The sequence below is a fragment of the Papio anubis genome, chromosome 3 (assembly GCF_008728515.1).
Source record: "Papio anubis isolate 15944 chromosome 3, Panubis1.0, whole genome shotgun sequence".
Classification (NCBI taxonomy): Eukaryota; Metazoa; Chordata; class Mammalia; order Primates; family Cercopithecidae; genus Papio; species Papio anubis.
In genome coordinates, this window is record NC_044978.1 from 61,314,547 (window position 1) to 61,327,604 (window position 13,058).

The 13,058-nt window shown below is 39.1% G+C and overlaps 1 protein-coding gene across 11 annotated transcripts in view; it reads right to left on the reverse strand.

The window, feature by feature from the left end:
- Positions 1-13,058, reverse strand: part of LARP1B (La ribonucleoprotein 1B) — a 156,399-nt gene that overhangs the window by 97,996 nt on the left and 45,345 nt on the right. For 9 of the 11 annotated variants that reach the window (XR_002522199.2, XR_001902838.3, XM_009207547.4 and 6 more), the window contains 2 exons: positions 10,999-11,173; positions 4,057-4,229 (listed from right to left, as the gene is read on the reverse strand). Coding sequence is in view for 9 of the 11 variants with exons in the window: in XM_009207547.4 (XP_009205811.3) it covers positions 4,057-4,229; positions 10,999-11,173 (348 nt within the window). In the remaining 2 variants the exon portion in view is untranslated. Of the gene's footprint in view, positions 1-4,056; positions 4,230-9,430; positions 10,435-10,998; positions 11,174-13,058 lie in introns of those variants that run through there. The other 2 variants (XM_009207551.3, XM_009207550.4) reach the window with 1 other exon arrangement.

The window sequence follows — 13,058 nt, forward strand, 5'->3', positions numbered from 1 at the left end:
CCAGATATTAAGAAAGCCTTCAAAAAGCAACCAAAACAATGATGGAAATAATGAAAGTATCAGAAGAGAACTTTTTTTAAACACCCAACACCCAGTAGTTAGATGATCAATCATGGAGGTCCAACATCAGATGAAAACAGATACCAGAAAGTGGAAATCAGAGAAACATTAGTTTCCCCAAAATGAAGGACATGAATATTCAGCACAACGAATAAAAATACACCTGACTGAGCTGGGTGCGGTGGCTCACGCCTGTAATCCCAGCACTTTGGGAGGCTGAGGCAGGCGGATCACGAGGTCAGGAGATCAAGACCATCCTGGCTAACACGATGAAACCCCGTCTCTACTAAAAATACAAAAAAAAAAAAAAATTAGCCAGGCATGGTGGCGGGCGCCTGTAGTCCCAGCTCCTCGGTAGGCTGAGGCAGGAGAATGGTGTGAACCCAGGAGGTGGAGGTTGCAGTGAGCCAAGATCGCGCCACTGCACTCCAGTCTGGGTGACACAGCAAGACTCCATCTCAAAAAAAAAAAAAAAAAAAAAAAAAAGACCTGACTGGGCACGGTGGCTCATGCCTATAATCCCAACACTTTGAAAGACTGAGGTGGGTGGATCACTAGAGCCCAGGAGTTCAAGACTAGCCTGGGCAGCATGGAGAAACCCTGTCTCTACAAAAAATATATATACATACACGAAAATTAGCCAGGCCTGTTGGTTTGTGCCTGTAGTCCCAGCTACTCGAGAGGCTAAGGCAGGGGAATCGCTTGAGCCCAGGAGGCAGAGGCTGCAGTGAGCAGAGATCAGGCCACTGCACACCAGTCTGGGCAAAGGGAGTGAAACCCTCTGCCAAAAAAAAAAAAAGATTTTCTGTTTAAAATTAGACCTATACCAAAGCATATCATCTTGAAATTTCAAGAGTGGGGATGAAGAAATGATCTTAAAAATCTCAAGCAAGGCCAGGTGAGGTGGTTCACACCTGTAATCCCAATACTTTGGGAAGCCGAGGCCAGCGGATCACCTGGGGTCAGGAGTTCGAGAACAGCCTGGCCAACATGGTGAAACCACGTCTCTACTAAAAATACAAAAATTAGGCCAGGTGCGGTGGACCACACCTGCAATCCCAGCACTTTGGGCGGCTGAAGAGGGTGGATCACCTGAGGTCTGGAGTTCGAGACCAGCTTGGCCAACATAAGGAAACCCCGTCTCTACTAAAAACACAAAAATTAGCTGGGCGTGGTGGCGTGTGCCTATAATCCCAGCTACTCTGGAGGCTGAGGCAGGAGAATCACTTGAACCCTGGGTGGGGAGGTTGTAGAGAGCTGAGATTGCACCACTGCACTCCAGCTTGGGGAAGAGTGAGACTCTGTCTGAAAAAGAAAAAAATAGATAAATACAAAAATTAGCGGGGTGTGATAGCAGGTGCCTGTAATCCCAGCTACTCACAAGTCTCAGGCAGGAGAATCTCTTGAACCCAGGAGGTGAAGGTTGCAGTAAGCCAAGATCACACCATTGCACTCCACTCCAGCCTGGGCAACAAGAGCAAGACTTTGTCTTTAAAAAAAAGAAAAAAAAAAATCTCAGGCCAGGCACGGCGGCTCATGCCTATAATCCCAGCACTTTGGGAGGCTGAGACAGGCAGATCAGGAGGTCAGGAGATCGAGAACATCCTGCCTAACACAGTGAAACCTCATCTCTATTAAAAATACAAAAACTTAGCTGGGTATAGTGACACACGCCTATAGTCCCAGATACTCAAGAGGCTGAGACAGGAGAATCGCTTGAGCCCGGAAGGCAGAGGTTGCAGTGAGCCAAGACTGTGCCACTGCACTCCAGCCTGGGCGACACAGCGAGATTCCATCTCAAAAAAAAAAAAAAAATCTCAAGAAGAAAAAAAAAAAACACTTGATACAAAGAACGCGAAGGGACTGACTTTTATAAGATGACAAAAGAAACCAAGATGACAAAAGAAAAATGCTTTTAGAATTCCAAAGAAAAATGATGTCCAACCAAGATTTCTATACCCACTCTAGAATGTTTTTAAAAGATCACTTTTTTAAAAGTATATTAAAAATAATGTCAATAACTGAGCTACCTCAACAGTTATCTCTGAAATATCTAGGTCCCCAGAACCTAAAGCCATGTTTCCTCCAGGCCAGATCCTCAGTCTGTAGCATCAAAATACCATACATTTCAGATATACTGGCATTCTTTGGCCATAAAACTATACAGTTCTCCTTATACTTTTAAAACCAGCCACCAGAAACAATTTGCTGGTCCTCCACATCACAATCCTCTCAATACCTTCCATCCTCTTTAGAGAGCTTATTTCAATATTTGAATCTTTTGAGTGGCATTCTTCCCAAGTTTATTTTTAGTGAACTTTTACTTTGAAATAATTATACATTCACATACAGTTGTAAGAAATAATAGAGATCTCATGTATCCTGGTTTCCCCCAATGTTAACATCTTACAAAAATATACTACAACATTCCAAACAAGGTATTGACTTTGATATAAATCAGTCTTAGCTTATACTTCCCCAATTTTACTTGCACTCATTTTTTATTTAGATCAAAGCAATCCTATCACATATGTAAGTTCGTGTATCTACCACCAGCGAAAAATGCAGAGCAGTACCACCACAAGGATCTCCTATTGCTCTTTTTATAAATATAACCATCTCACTCCCTTATGTACCCCCCACCAAAAATTCAATTTTCTTTTCCTTTTGTGCATTAAATCACCAAAACATATATAAAGCTGATGTATAAATCACCAACACTTATATAAACCTTATAAATAATTAACATGGGTATAACTTCAAAATTTATATATTTTCTGGCCAGGCTGCAGAGGCTCACGCCTGTAATCCCAGCACTCTGGGAGGCCAAGGCAGGCGAATTATTTGAGGACAGGAGTTTGAGGCCAGCCTGGGCAATATGGTGTAATCCCGTCTGTACCAGAAACACACAAAAAAATAGTTGGGCATGGTGGAGTGAGCCTGTAATCCCAGTAATTCAGGAGGCTGAGGCACAAGACTGTCTTGAACCCAGGAGGCAAAGGCTGCAGTGAGCCAACTTCGCAGCACAGCACTGCAGCCTGGGCGACAGAGCGAGACTCTGTCTCAAAAAAAAAAAGTCATATTTTTTCAACTTTATAAAAAACTGAAATATTATTCAAGTTAAAATTAGTCACAAGTAGAAAAACCAAGACAAAATTCTTTTTTTTTTTTGAGACAGGATCTCACTTTGTTACCCTCCCTGGAGTGCAGTGGTATGATCATGGCTCACTGCAGTCTTGACCTCCTGAGCTCAAGTGTTCCTCCTGTCTCAGCCTCCTGAGTAGCTGAGACCACAGGCACATTCCACCAAAAAATTGGCATTTAGCTAATTTTTTGAATTATTTGTAGAGACAGGGTCACCCTATGTTGCCCAGGTGGCCCCGAACTCCTGGGCTCAAGCAATCTTCCTGCCTCGGTCTCTCAAAGTGCTGTGATTACAGGCATGGGACACTGTGCCCAGCCTCCAAAATTCTTAAATCATGTTCAGAAATAAAAAATATACTTTAAGGCCAGGCGTGGTGGGTCACGCCTCTAATCCCAGCACTTTGGGAGGCTGAGGCAGGTGGATCACGAGGTCAGGAGTTCAAGACCAGCCTGACCAACATGGTGAAACCCCATCTCTACTAAAGATACAAAAATTAGCCAGGCGTGGTGGCTCGTGCCTATAATCCCAGCTACTCAGGAGGCTGGGGCAGGAGAATCGCTTGAACCCGGGAGGCAGAGGGGGCAGTGAGCCGAGATCGCGCCACTGCACTCCAGCCTGGGTGATAGGGCGAAACTCAATCTCAAAAAAAAAAAAAATACACTTTGAAACTTGATACAACTTATTTTCCTCATAGAATAACCCATAAGTGTCTACTGAAGGCCAAAAATTACAAATTTAAAACTTTGCTAAACTTTTCCAAATTTTACATATGCACCTAACAAACATAAAATGCACTGACCTTATACTCCACCCAGGGTATGTCACACTTCACTCAGTCTGTAACAACTTACCCTCAATTTCACTGGTGCTGGCTGATGTCTCTTTTTAACTTCTATCCAAGGTTCTGAGTCCAAGTCAGGCAAACTGGTGGACAAACCTCTAGACATTGCTTGAAGAATACTTGTTTCGCTATTTTTCTTTGGGCTCAATGGGCTTCCAATTCTTGGAGAATTTGGGGCAGACTCTAAAATTTTAAGTTAGTTCTATAGTTAAAATGATAATGGCTTTTCTTACTTATAAAATACATTTCATTTTTTCCTTAAATGGGGCTTGATATTTTTTCACAAAAACATGATCAGTCTCAACTGTAAGGTTTCCAGTGATTTTCCAACCTGAAGATTTACTAAAAAGTGAAACCATTGAATAATTAAAGGAATGTCACCAACTCTTACACAGACCACTACATTCACGCAAACTTCTCAAGAATATCAATGTGATTCACTTCCTAATTATGACAGTTCAACTATTAGGAAGTGAAGTTCTCTGAAAAATCTTAGATTAAAATCTATAAATTATAAGGAAATTATGGAATCTCAATTGCTATTAAGCCATAGTTAAGCTAAATGCACATCTTATTCAAGATAAAATTAGTCTCTTGTTTTCTACTAGGGTCTAAACTAAAGCCGTTATTATTCCTAGTTTTCACATTTCCTTGGCTCAACAAGGTTTGCCTACTGCAATAAATGCAGTGTAGTCATTTACTACTTTGGCTCATACTGAAATACTTTAAAGAGTAAAATGTCGACCAGCCTGACCAACATGGAGAAACCCTATCTCTACGAAATATACAAAATTAGCCAGGCGTGGTGGCGCATGCCTGTAATCCCAGCTACTCAGGAGGCTGACGCAGGAGAATCGCTTGAACCTGGGAGGCGGAAGTTGCAGTGAGCTGAGATGGCGCTATTGCAATCCAGCCTGGGCAACAAAAGCCAAATTCCATCTCAAAAAAAAAAAAAAGAGTAAATGTCACATCACTACATCCCTAATGCACACAGCCCTGGCATTAAAAGCATTTAAAAGCTGTTGGAATTTGAAATGTCTTTCTATACAGTACACTTCTGTAGGTTTATTTTTAATCAAAATTATAAAACTCAAATTGTAGCCGGGCGCGGTGGCTCACGCTTTTAATTCCAGCAGTTTGGGAGGCTGAGGCAGGTGGATCACAAGGTCAGGAGTTCACGACCAGCCTGGCCAATATGGTGAAACCCTGTCTCTACTAAAAATACAAAAAAATTAGCAGGCCTGGTGGTAGGCGCCTGTAATTCCTGCTACTCAGGAGGATGAGGCAGAAAATTGCTTGAATCCACAAGGTGGAGGTTGCAGTGAGCTGAGATCCGCACTCCAGCCTGGGCGACAAAGCGACACTCTGTCTCAGAAAAAAAAAAAAAATCAAATGGCTTCTTTTATAAATATTTTTTCAAAAGTCAAAGAGTATTTAAGTATTTTAAGCCACATTCAGGTTCAGGTCTGAAGATGCAATATGAACTTGCTTTGGACACAAGGTGCCTTTAAAAAATGTAATCTCTAACATTAGGTTGTAAGTCTCAAATATACACAATAAAATTTATTTTTCAAAAATGTATACCATAAAATTCTTAACATCATTAACTTCTCTAAGTCAATTCATTGAAAATATGGAGACGTTAAATGTTAGATGCAGAAAGCTGATATAAATTAACACCAGCAATCTTTTTTTTAATATTTACTAAATGAAAGGCACATTTCAAGAATGGGTTTAAGAAGAGTATTTCAAGATTTTACGTTCATCTACATGCTAGACATAGATAAGAGTAAAAGCTTTAAAATCTTCCCCTTGGACACATGGACTCAACCAGGACTCAACTACTAGATTACTGTATTATTTATAGAAGACTATGTATTTGTTTCATAACAGGAAAAGCTCTAGAACTGTGCTGTGCAACAGAGTAGGCACAGTCGGGCGTGGTGGCTCACCCCTGTAATCCCAGCACTTTGGGAGGCCAAGGCGGGTGGATCACCTAAGGTCAGGAGTTGGAGTCCAGCCTGTCTGACATGGCAAAACCCCATCTCTACTAAAAATACAAAAACTAGCCAGGCGTGGTGGTGGGTGCCTATAATTCCAACTACTTGGGAGGCAGGAGAATCCCTTGAACCAAGGAGGCAGAGGTTGCAGTGAGCCAAGATCGCGACATTCTACTCCAACCTAGGAGACAGAGCAAGACTCCATCTCAAAAATAAATGGATCTATTAAGTTAAATTAAAATATTTATTTAAAATATTAAAATTAATTTCAACTGTTTTATAATTTTAATACTAAAATTTTTAGTTACATATATGGCTCACATTTTCATTGGACACTGGTGCTTTATAACTTTATTAACAACACATGTATCACCAATTCATTCACAAAAAAAGTACAAGTGAAATACATGCTTTGGATGAACATTAATAGTCTAGTTATAGGAATGGGAAAAATATTAACTCCAGAGAACACTTTTTTTTTTTCTTTTTCATGAACCATACAGGAGACTTAATTTTTTTTTTAAGAGACAGAGGCCGGGGCGCGGTGACTCACACCTATAATCCCAGCACTTTGGGAGGCCAAGGCGGGCGGATCATCTGAGGTCAGGAGTTCGAGACTAGCCTGGCCAACATGGTGAAACCCCGTCTCTCTAAAAAAATAAAAATAAAAATAAAAAAATTAGCTAGGCGTGGTGGCAGGTGCCTGTAATCCCAGCTACTCGGGAGGATGAGGCAGGAGAATCACTTGAACCTGGGAGGCAGAGGTTGCAGTGAGCTGAGATCACGCCACTGCACTCCAGCCTGGGGGACAAGAACAAGACTTCGTCTCAAAAAAAAAAAAAAAAGAGAGAGACAGGGCCCCTTACAGCAGTACAGTGCCATGGTAATGCTCACTATAGCCTCCAACTCCTGGGCTCAAGCAATCCTCCCAACCCAGCCTGCTGAATAACAAGGACTACACGTACACACCACCATGCCCAGCCAACTTAAAAATATATATATTTTGTAGACTGGGTCTCACTTTGTTACCCAGGCTAGTCTTGAACTGGTCTCAAGCGATCCTCTCACCTCAATCTCTAAAGCGCTGAGATTATAGGCATGAGCTACAGCACCTGGCCCAGAGAACTCTTATTTCTAATACTATGAATTATCAACGTTCATACTAAATAAAGCCTTAAAAGTAGATGAAGACCTGGGCATGGTGGCTCATGCTATAATCCCAGAACTTTGGGAGGCTAAGGCAGGTGGATCACCTGAGGTCAGGAGTTCGAGACCAGCCTGACCAACATGGTGAAACTCCGTCTCTACCAAAAATACAAAAAAATAGCCAGGCGTGGCAGTACACACCTGTAGTCCCAGCTACTCGGGAGGCCGAGGCAGGAGAATTGCTTAAACCTGGGAGGCGGAGGCTGCAGTGAGCAGAGATCATGCCATTGCATTCCAGCCTGGGCAACAGAGCAAGACACCATCTCTAACAAAAAAAAAATATATATATATATATATATATGAGTTTTTGGTATGTCACCCAGTCTGGCCTCGAACTCCTGGGCTCAAGCATCCTCCCAACTTTGCCTCCCGAGTAGCTGGGACTACGGGTGTATGCCACAACACTCAGCTGTTTCTTATAAAATGATCTCTAAATGTTATTTAAGCTTGAATTATGCTTCTACTGGGAAGTAAAGCATTTCAATATATTCACAACACATATGCTTAGAAATGAAATGACATTAAAACACTAAAGAATTTGGGTAAGATGAGAAAACATGCAATTCTTAGAATAAGACTTGTAAAGGTGTTAACCTCATAATAATTAATTTATACATATGCTCTGTGTGGTCTTCTGCACCTTTTTTTTAAATAATGAAGATTTCAAACTATACATCTGAACAGATTAAGGGTAACAGTAAACCCCTAATCTTCCAAGACAAAATGAGTTTAAATGACTTAGATTACCTGATATTAAACTTACTTAGAAACAAAAAACAAATTAGATACATATATTGAATACTTGTTATAATTCGTAAGAACACAGAAAATTTATCTTTGTTGCTTTTATTAACTGAAAATTATCAGTGGCCGGGCATGGTGGCTCACGCCTGTAATTCCAACACTTTAGGAGACCGAGGTGGGCTGATCACAAGGTCAGGAGTTCAAGACAAGCCTGACCAACATGGTGAAATCCCGTCTCTACTAAAAATACAAAAATTAGCAAAGCATGGTGGCGCGCACCTGTAATCCCAGCTACTCAGGAGGCTGAGGCAAGAGAATCGCTCGAACCCAGAAGGCGGAGGCTGCAGTGAGGCATGATTGCGCCACTGCACTCCAGCCCCTGCACGACAGAGCAAGACTCCGTCTCAACAAAAAAAAAAAAAAAAAGGAAAGAAAATTATCAACTAAACTCTCCAAAGATAAATCACCATATACATTTCATCTCTGGTATGATTTTTTTTCTACCTTGGGAGGATCACATTTCTGGGTAATTAAACAGGTTTCCTGAAAAAGGGATTACATATTTTATGTGTGGCACTTTTTAAAATTCTCATTGAGTGGTGTTAAGAGTCAAAGGAAAAAAAAAAAAGTAAAGAAAGAAAAACACTACAATGCCCTTGTGAAGATTATTAAAATTTAAAAAAAGAAAAAAAAAACAACATTGTCAGGTACCTGACCTTTCAATTTTGATGAATGAAATCCTTTCATTTAAAAGTTAATAGTACAATACTAACAATATCCATAAAACTGCAAAACCTGTTTCAGAAGTAATCTTACCATTCCCATAATCAATGTTTTGTGGTGCATAAAGGTAGACTTCTGCTCAGTTCAACCCCTATTAGAAAATTCAACCTCCAGATAGGAAAAAAAAAATAGAAATTTTAATCTCTTTGATGAAGAAGACCAATTATGTTAGAATATTTTACCATACAAATCCCTCCCAAATCATAAAGAGTTATGCCGTTAAAATTTTTAAGGTCTTCAAATTTGAGATTAAAATGACATATAGTTTCACTACTTTTCTCTACCCATAGATACATATAAACACAGTCTATGCTTCTTATCCCTATTTCCACTTCAAATTTTTGGTGACATACTACTCCCCATTGACTTAAAGAAACTAGGCTTTCTTATCACTAGGAAATTATTAAGGTGAGAAATTTGGGAATTCATGGAAAGAGGTGATTTACATATTTATTCCTATGACCTAATGTGAATCAGTATAATTCTAAGAACCCTCCATCTTTCTATATTTCTTCATTAATCATCTAGTTGCTGATATATAATCTAAATAACCTAAAATGTATGACATTTGAATATATACTGGCTTGTTTCAGACAATATGTATGTGCATGCATCTGAGTGTATATAAAAAACACAAAAATGTACAAGACATTATGATTTTATTCTTATAATTTTATTAGTATGCATAAACGGTTGATGGACAGGCATTACCAACTTGACTGACCTATCTTACCTACCCTATAGAGAAAGTATATGTTATTTCATCTAACTTACCCAATGCCTGTTCACAAGTTGGCTAAAACTATCATCTTGGACCCAAGTTGATACAATAAATAAATCTAACTTATTTAATCACCCATTATATCTTAACAAAAAATAAATTAAAAACCACTAGCTAAAATAATGTCACTTTTCTTCAGCTTTTAAAATGCCTGTCCAAGTTGCTTACTGGAATTAGAAGCAGAAGCCTGACAAACATAAGATAAAAATACTGTGAGACTGCCCATCATCGATGCTTTGTTGATGGGACGTTCTCTCATATTGATGTATCAAAAATACATTTTGAAGAGTAAAGAAAGAAATACCCTCATCCAGTTCTTAAATTCCTTACCCCTTAAGTGTCCACATTAATAAGTCTTATGTCCAAGTGAAACATCATGACAATATCTGAGTTTTGCAATGTACACTACACTGAAAGGCAAATCAAATAGCAAAGTACTTAAGAATCTGGGAAATGTTACTCAATCCCCTTTTTCTGCTTTATTCATCTGGACACAAGTACATAACCCTGGAAACAGAAAACATACTCTTGCAGTACTTCCAGAATAATAATAATTAACTTTCCCACCATGAATAAAAGTAGCCCATGCAGCCCAGGCCAATTACACAGAAATAGGCAGCTCCTATAAAAAGAGTAGCAGTCCTCTGGTCTGTCTCTCATTATCGCAAAGGTGGTTATCTCCACTGCAGTGTTGGCCCAACTTCCTCCACCAGGAGGTGGGAATAGACATTCTTGAACAGAAGACAGTCTGATCGCTTTCATTTTTGCAGCAGGATTTGTTCCAGTATTTATAATGGCATTTCAGTGAGTCACCTATTCCACTGCATATTCCGATCAAATGACATCCAAGAGCTTCAGAAGATCATCACCCTGACTGAAAAAAGTTTAAGCACACATTTTTTCCCAAGAGGGAATGTCTTAAAAATGATCCAGGAAAAAATTATTAACATTAAAGCTTTTGGAAATTCTAAACACAACCAAATTAAAGAGAATCCCAATTCTGATTTAGAATGTAGGTCATCTTATCTTTCCAAGACAAGATTAAAGCACATTGGTAACAAAATTAAAGGAAGACTACCCCACTCTTGAGTATAAGACCTTTTTAGAATAATCCAATCATACTATTCCAATTTTACAGGGGAAAACAGGATATATATCTATAGTTATTTAGTAAAAATAAAAGGAAGAAACTCCATACATGACAAAGTACACATATAATTTAAGAACAAGAAATATAAGACAGCTTTCCTCATAATTCTTAAATCCTTAATTTATACCTCTGTGAGTGAGGCAATATGAATACAAAATGGGACATCAAAAGTCCTTCAGTTAGCTTTAATTTTCCTATCAAATCTAAATAAACTATAAATAAGTAAGTAAGTAAACTGGACCAAATAACCCACTGTTACATCGTTTGCTCTAGAAGAAAAGATGTTACCTGTATGTGAGCAAAAGGCTTGGCCTGGTACAAACTCTGGACAATCAATCAGTTGAGAGAAGTCTGTTGGTGGCACATTGCGTGAAGGAGGGCCTGGAATTGGCCATTTTTCTGGTTCTATCTTTTTTCTCATTTTCTCATCCACAATTTCTACTTCTGTGCTATCCTTCAGTGCCTATTAACAGAAATTGAGCTATTAAAATTATGAGCTATTTCACTGCCTATGCTATACTTCTAAGAACCTAAAAATTTGAAAATCTGAAATTAGCAAACTAATTTGCAGTTAACAATTCTAAACAATCCATAACTACATAGAACACAAGTTTTAAAATCATTTGTGCCTGTAAAGTAACAAATATCCTGATCTCCCACTTATTTAACTTCAGATGATAAATTTTTCACAATTAGAATAGTCATTTAAGGAATACTGAATCAGCTAGAAGCAAATTGACTTTTGCTATTTTCTTCTCTCTCTCATATTTCCTTGTCTTCCATTAAAATATCACCAAATAAAATTTAGGCATTTTATTATTGTAATAATTACCACAATTTATTGAATAATAAGTACTACATGTACTCATGATTCCTCACAATACCTCACAAAGATGGTATCACCCCTGCATATAGATGAGGAAACTGAGGCTCAAAGAAATAAACTTAATCGAAGATCATAGATCTAGTATGAGACAACACCAGGACTCAAACCATTATCTATCTGCAACTAAAAGTCTTAGCCATTAGGCTATGATGCCTCCCCAATATGTACTATAATTTAAGGATAAAACAAAACTAGGCCAAAATTTCTTCAAGATACAAACTAAAGCCTTACTGACTTAACTTCTCCCTGAAGTACAGGAGTTTTTAGAAATTAGGATAAATACAAAATGTATAATATAAAAACAATACAAAGTTATATGTACATTAACTTATAAAAATTAAAGCCCACTACATTTTAGTTGGAGAACATGCTGTATATAATTAAGAACATTAACCGGGTGAGGTGCTCACGCCTGTAATCCCAACGCTTTGGGAGGCCGGGGCAGGTGGATCATGAAGTCGGCAGATCGAGACCATCTTGGCCAATATGGTGAAACCCCATCTCTACTAAAAATACAAAAATTAGCTGGGCATGGTGGCACGTGCCTGTAATCCCAGCTACATGGGAGGCAGAGGCAGGAGAATCACTTGAACCAGGGAGTCAGAGGTTGCAGTGAGCCGAGCTCACGCCACTGGACTCCAGCCCAGAGACAGAGCAAGACTCCATCTCAAAAAAAACAAAAAAATAAAATATTATCCATTAGGAAATGAACAGATTTTGAAAAAAGAACCTACTCTTGCTCTTAATATTAGTATGGTACTTAACTCTCAGGTTATATTTTCCATAACTGGGTATTTCTTTTTTATTATTATTTTTATTTTTTGAAACAGTCTCGCTCTGTCACCCAGGCTGAAGTGCAGTGGTGTGAACTCGGCTCACCACAACCTCCACCTCACAGGTTCAAGCAATTCTCTGCCTCAGCCTCCCAAGTAGCTGGGATCACAGGCGCCACACCCAGCTAGTTTTTTGGACTTTTAGTAGAGACGGGGTTTCAACAAGTTGGCCAGGCTGGTCTTGAACTCCTGACCTCGTGATCCACCTGCCTCGGCCTCCCAAAGTGCTGGGATTACAGTGGTGAGCCACCGTGCCCAGCCATAACTGGGCATTTCTTTAAATTACAATTAGGACTTATTTTAAATGAAACTCCTTTGAGAAGGGAGTCTGAAATATAAAATGGAGAAAGATAGGAAAGAATCCTATGGTGAAAGCTTTAAATGAGTAAAATCAGTATATTTTTCCCAACATATATTTTCCTCATTTTGTCCACTGAAAGACCTAGAAGCAATGACGCCCCAGTAGCAAACAGTATGCCCAGCATCCAGACCATGCAACGACATGGATGAATGTCAAACACTACCAATGAAAAGAACCCAGAGACAGAAGAAATCAATTTATACAAATGCCAAGAACAGACTAATCTAATCTATGATATGAAAATCAGAAAAGTTGTTGGAGAGGCTGT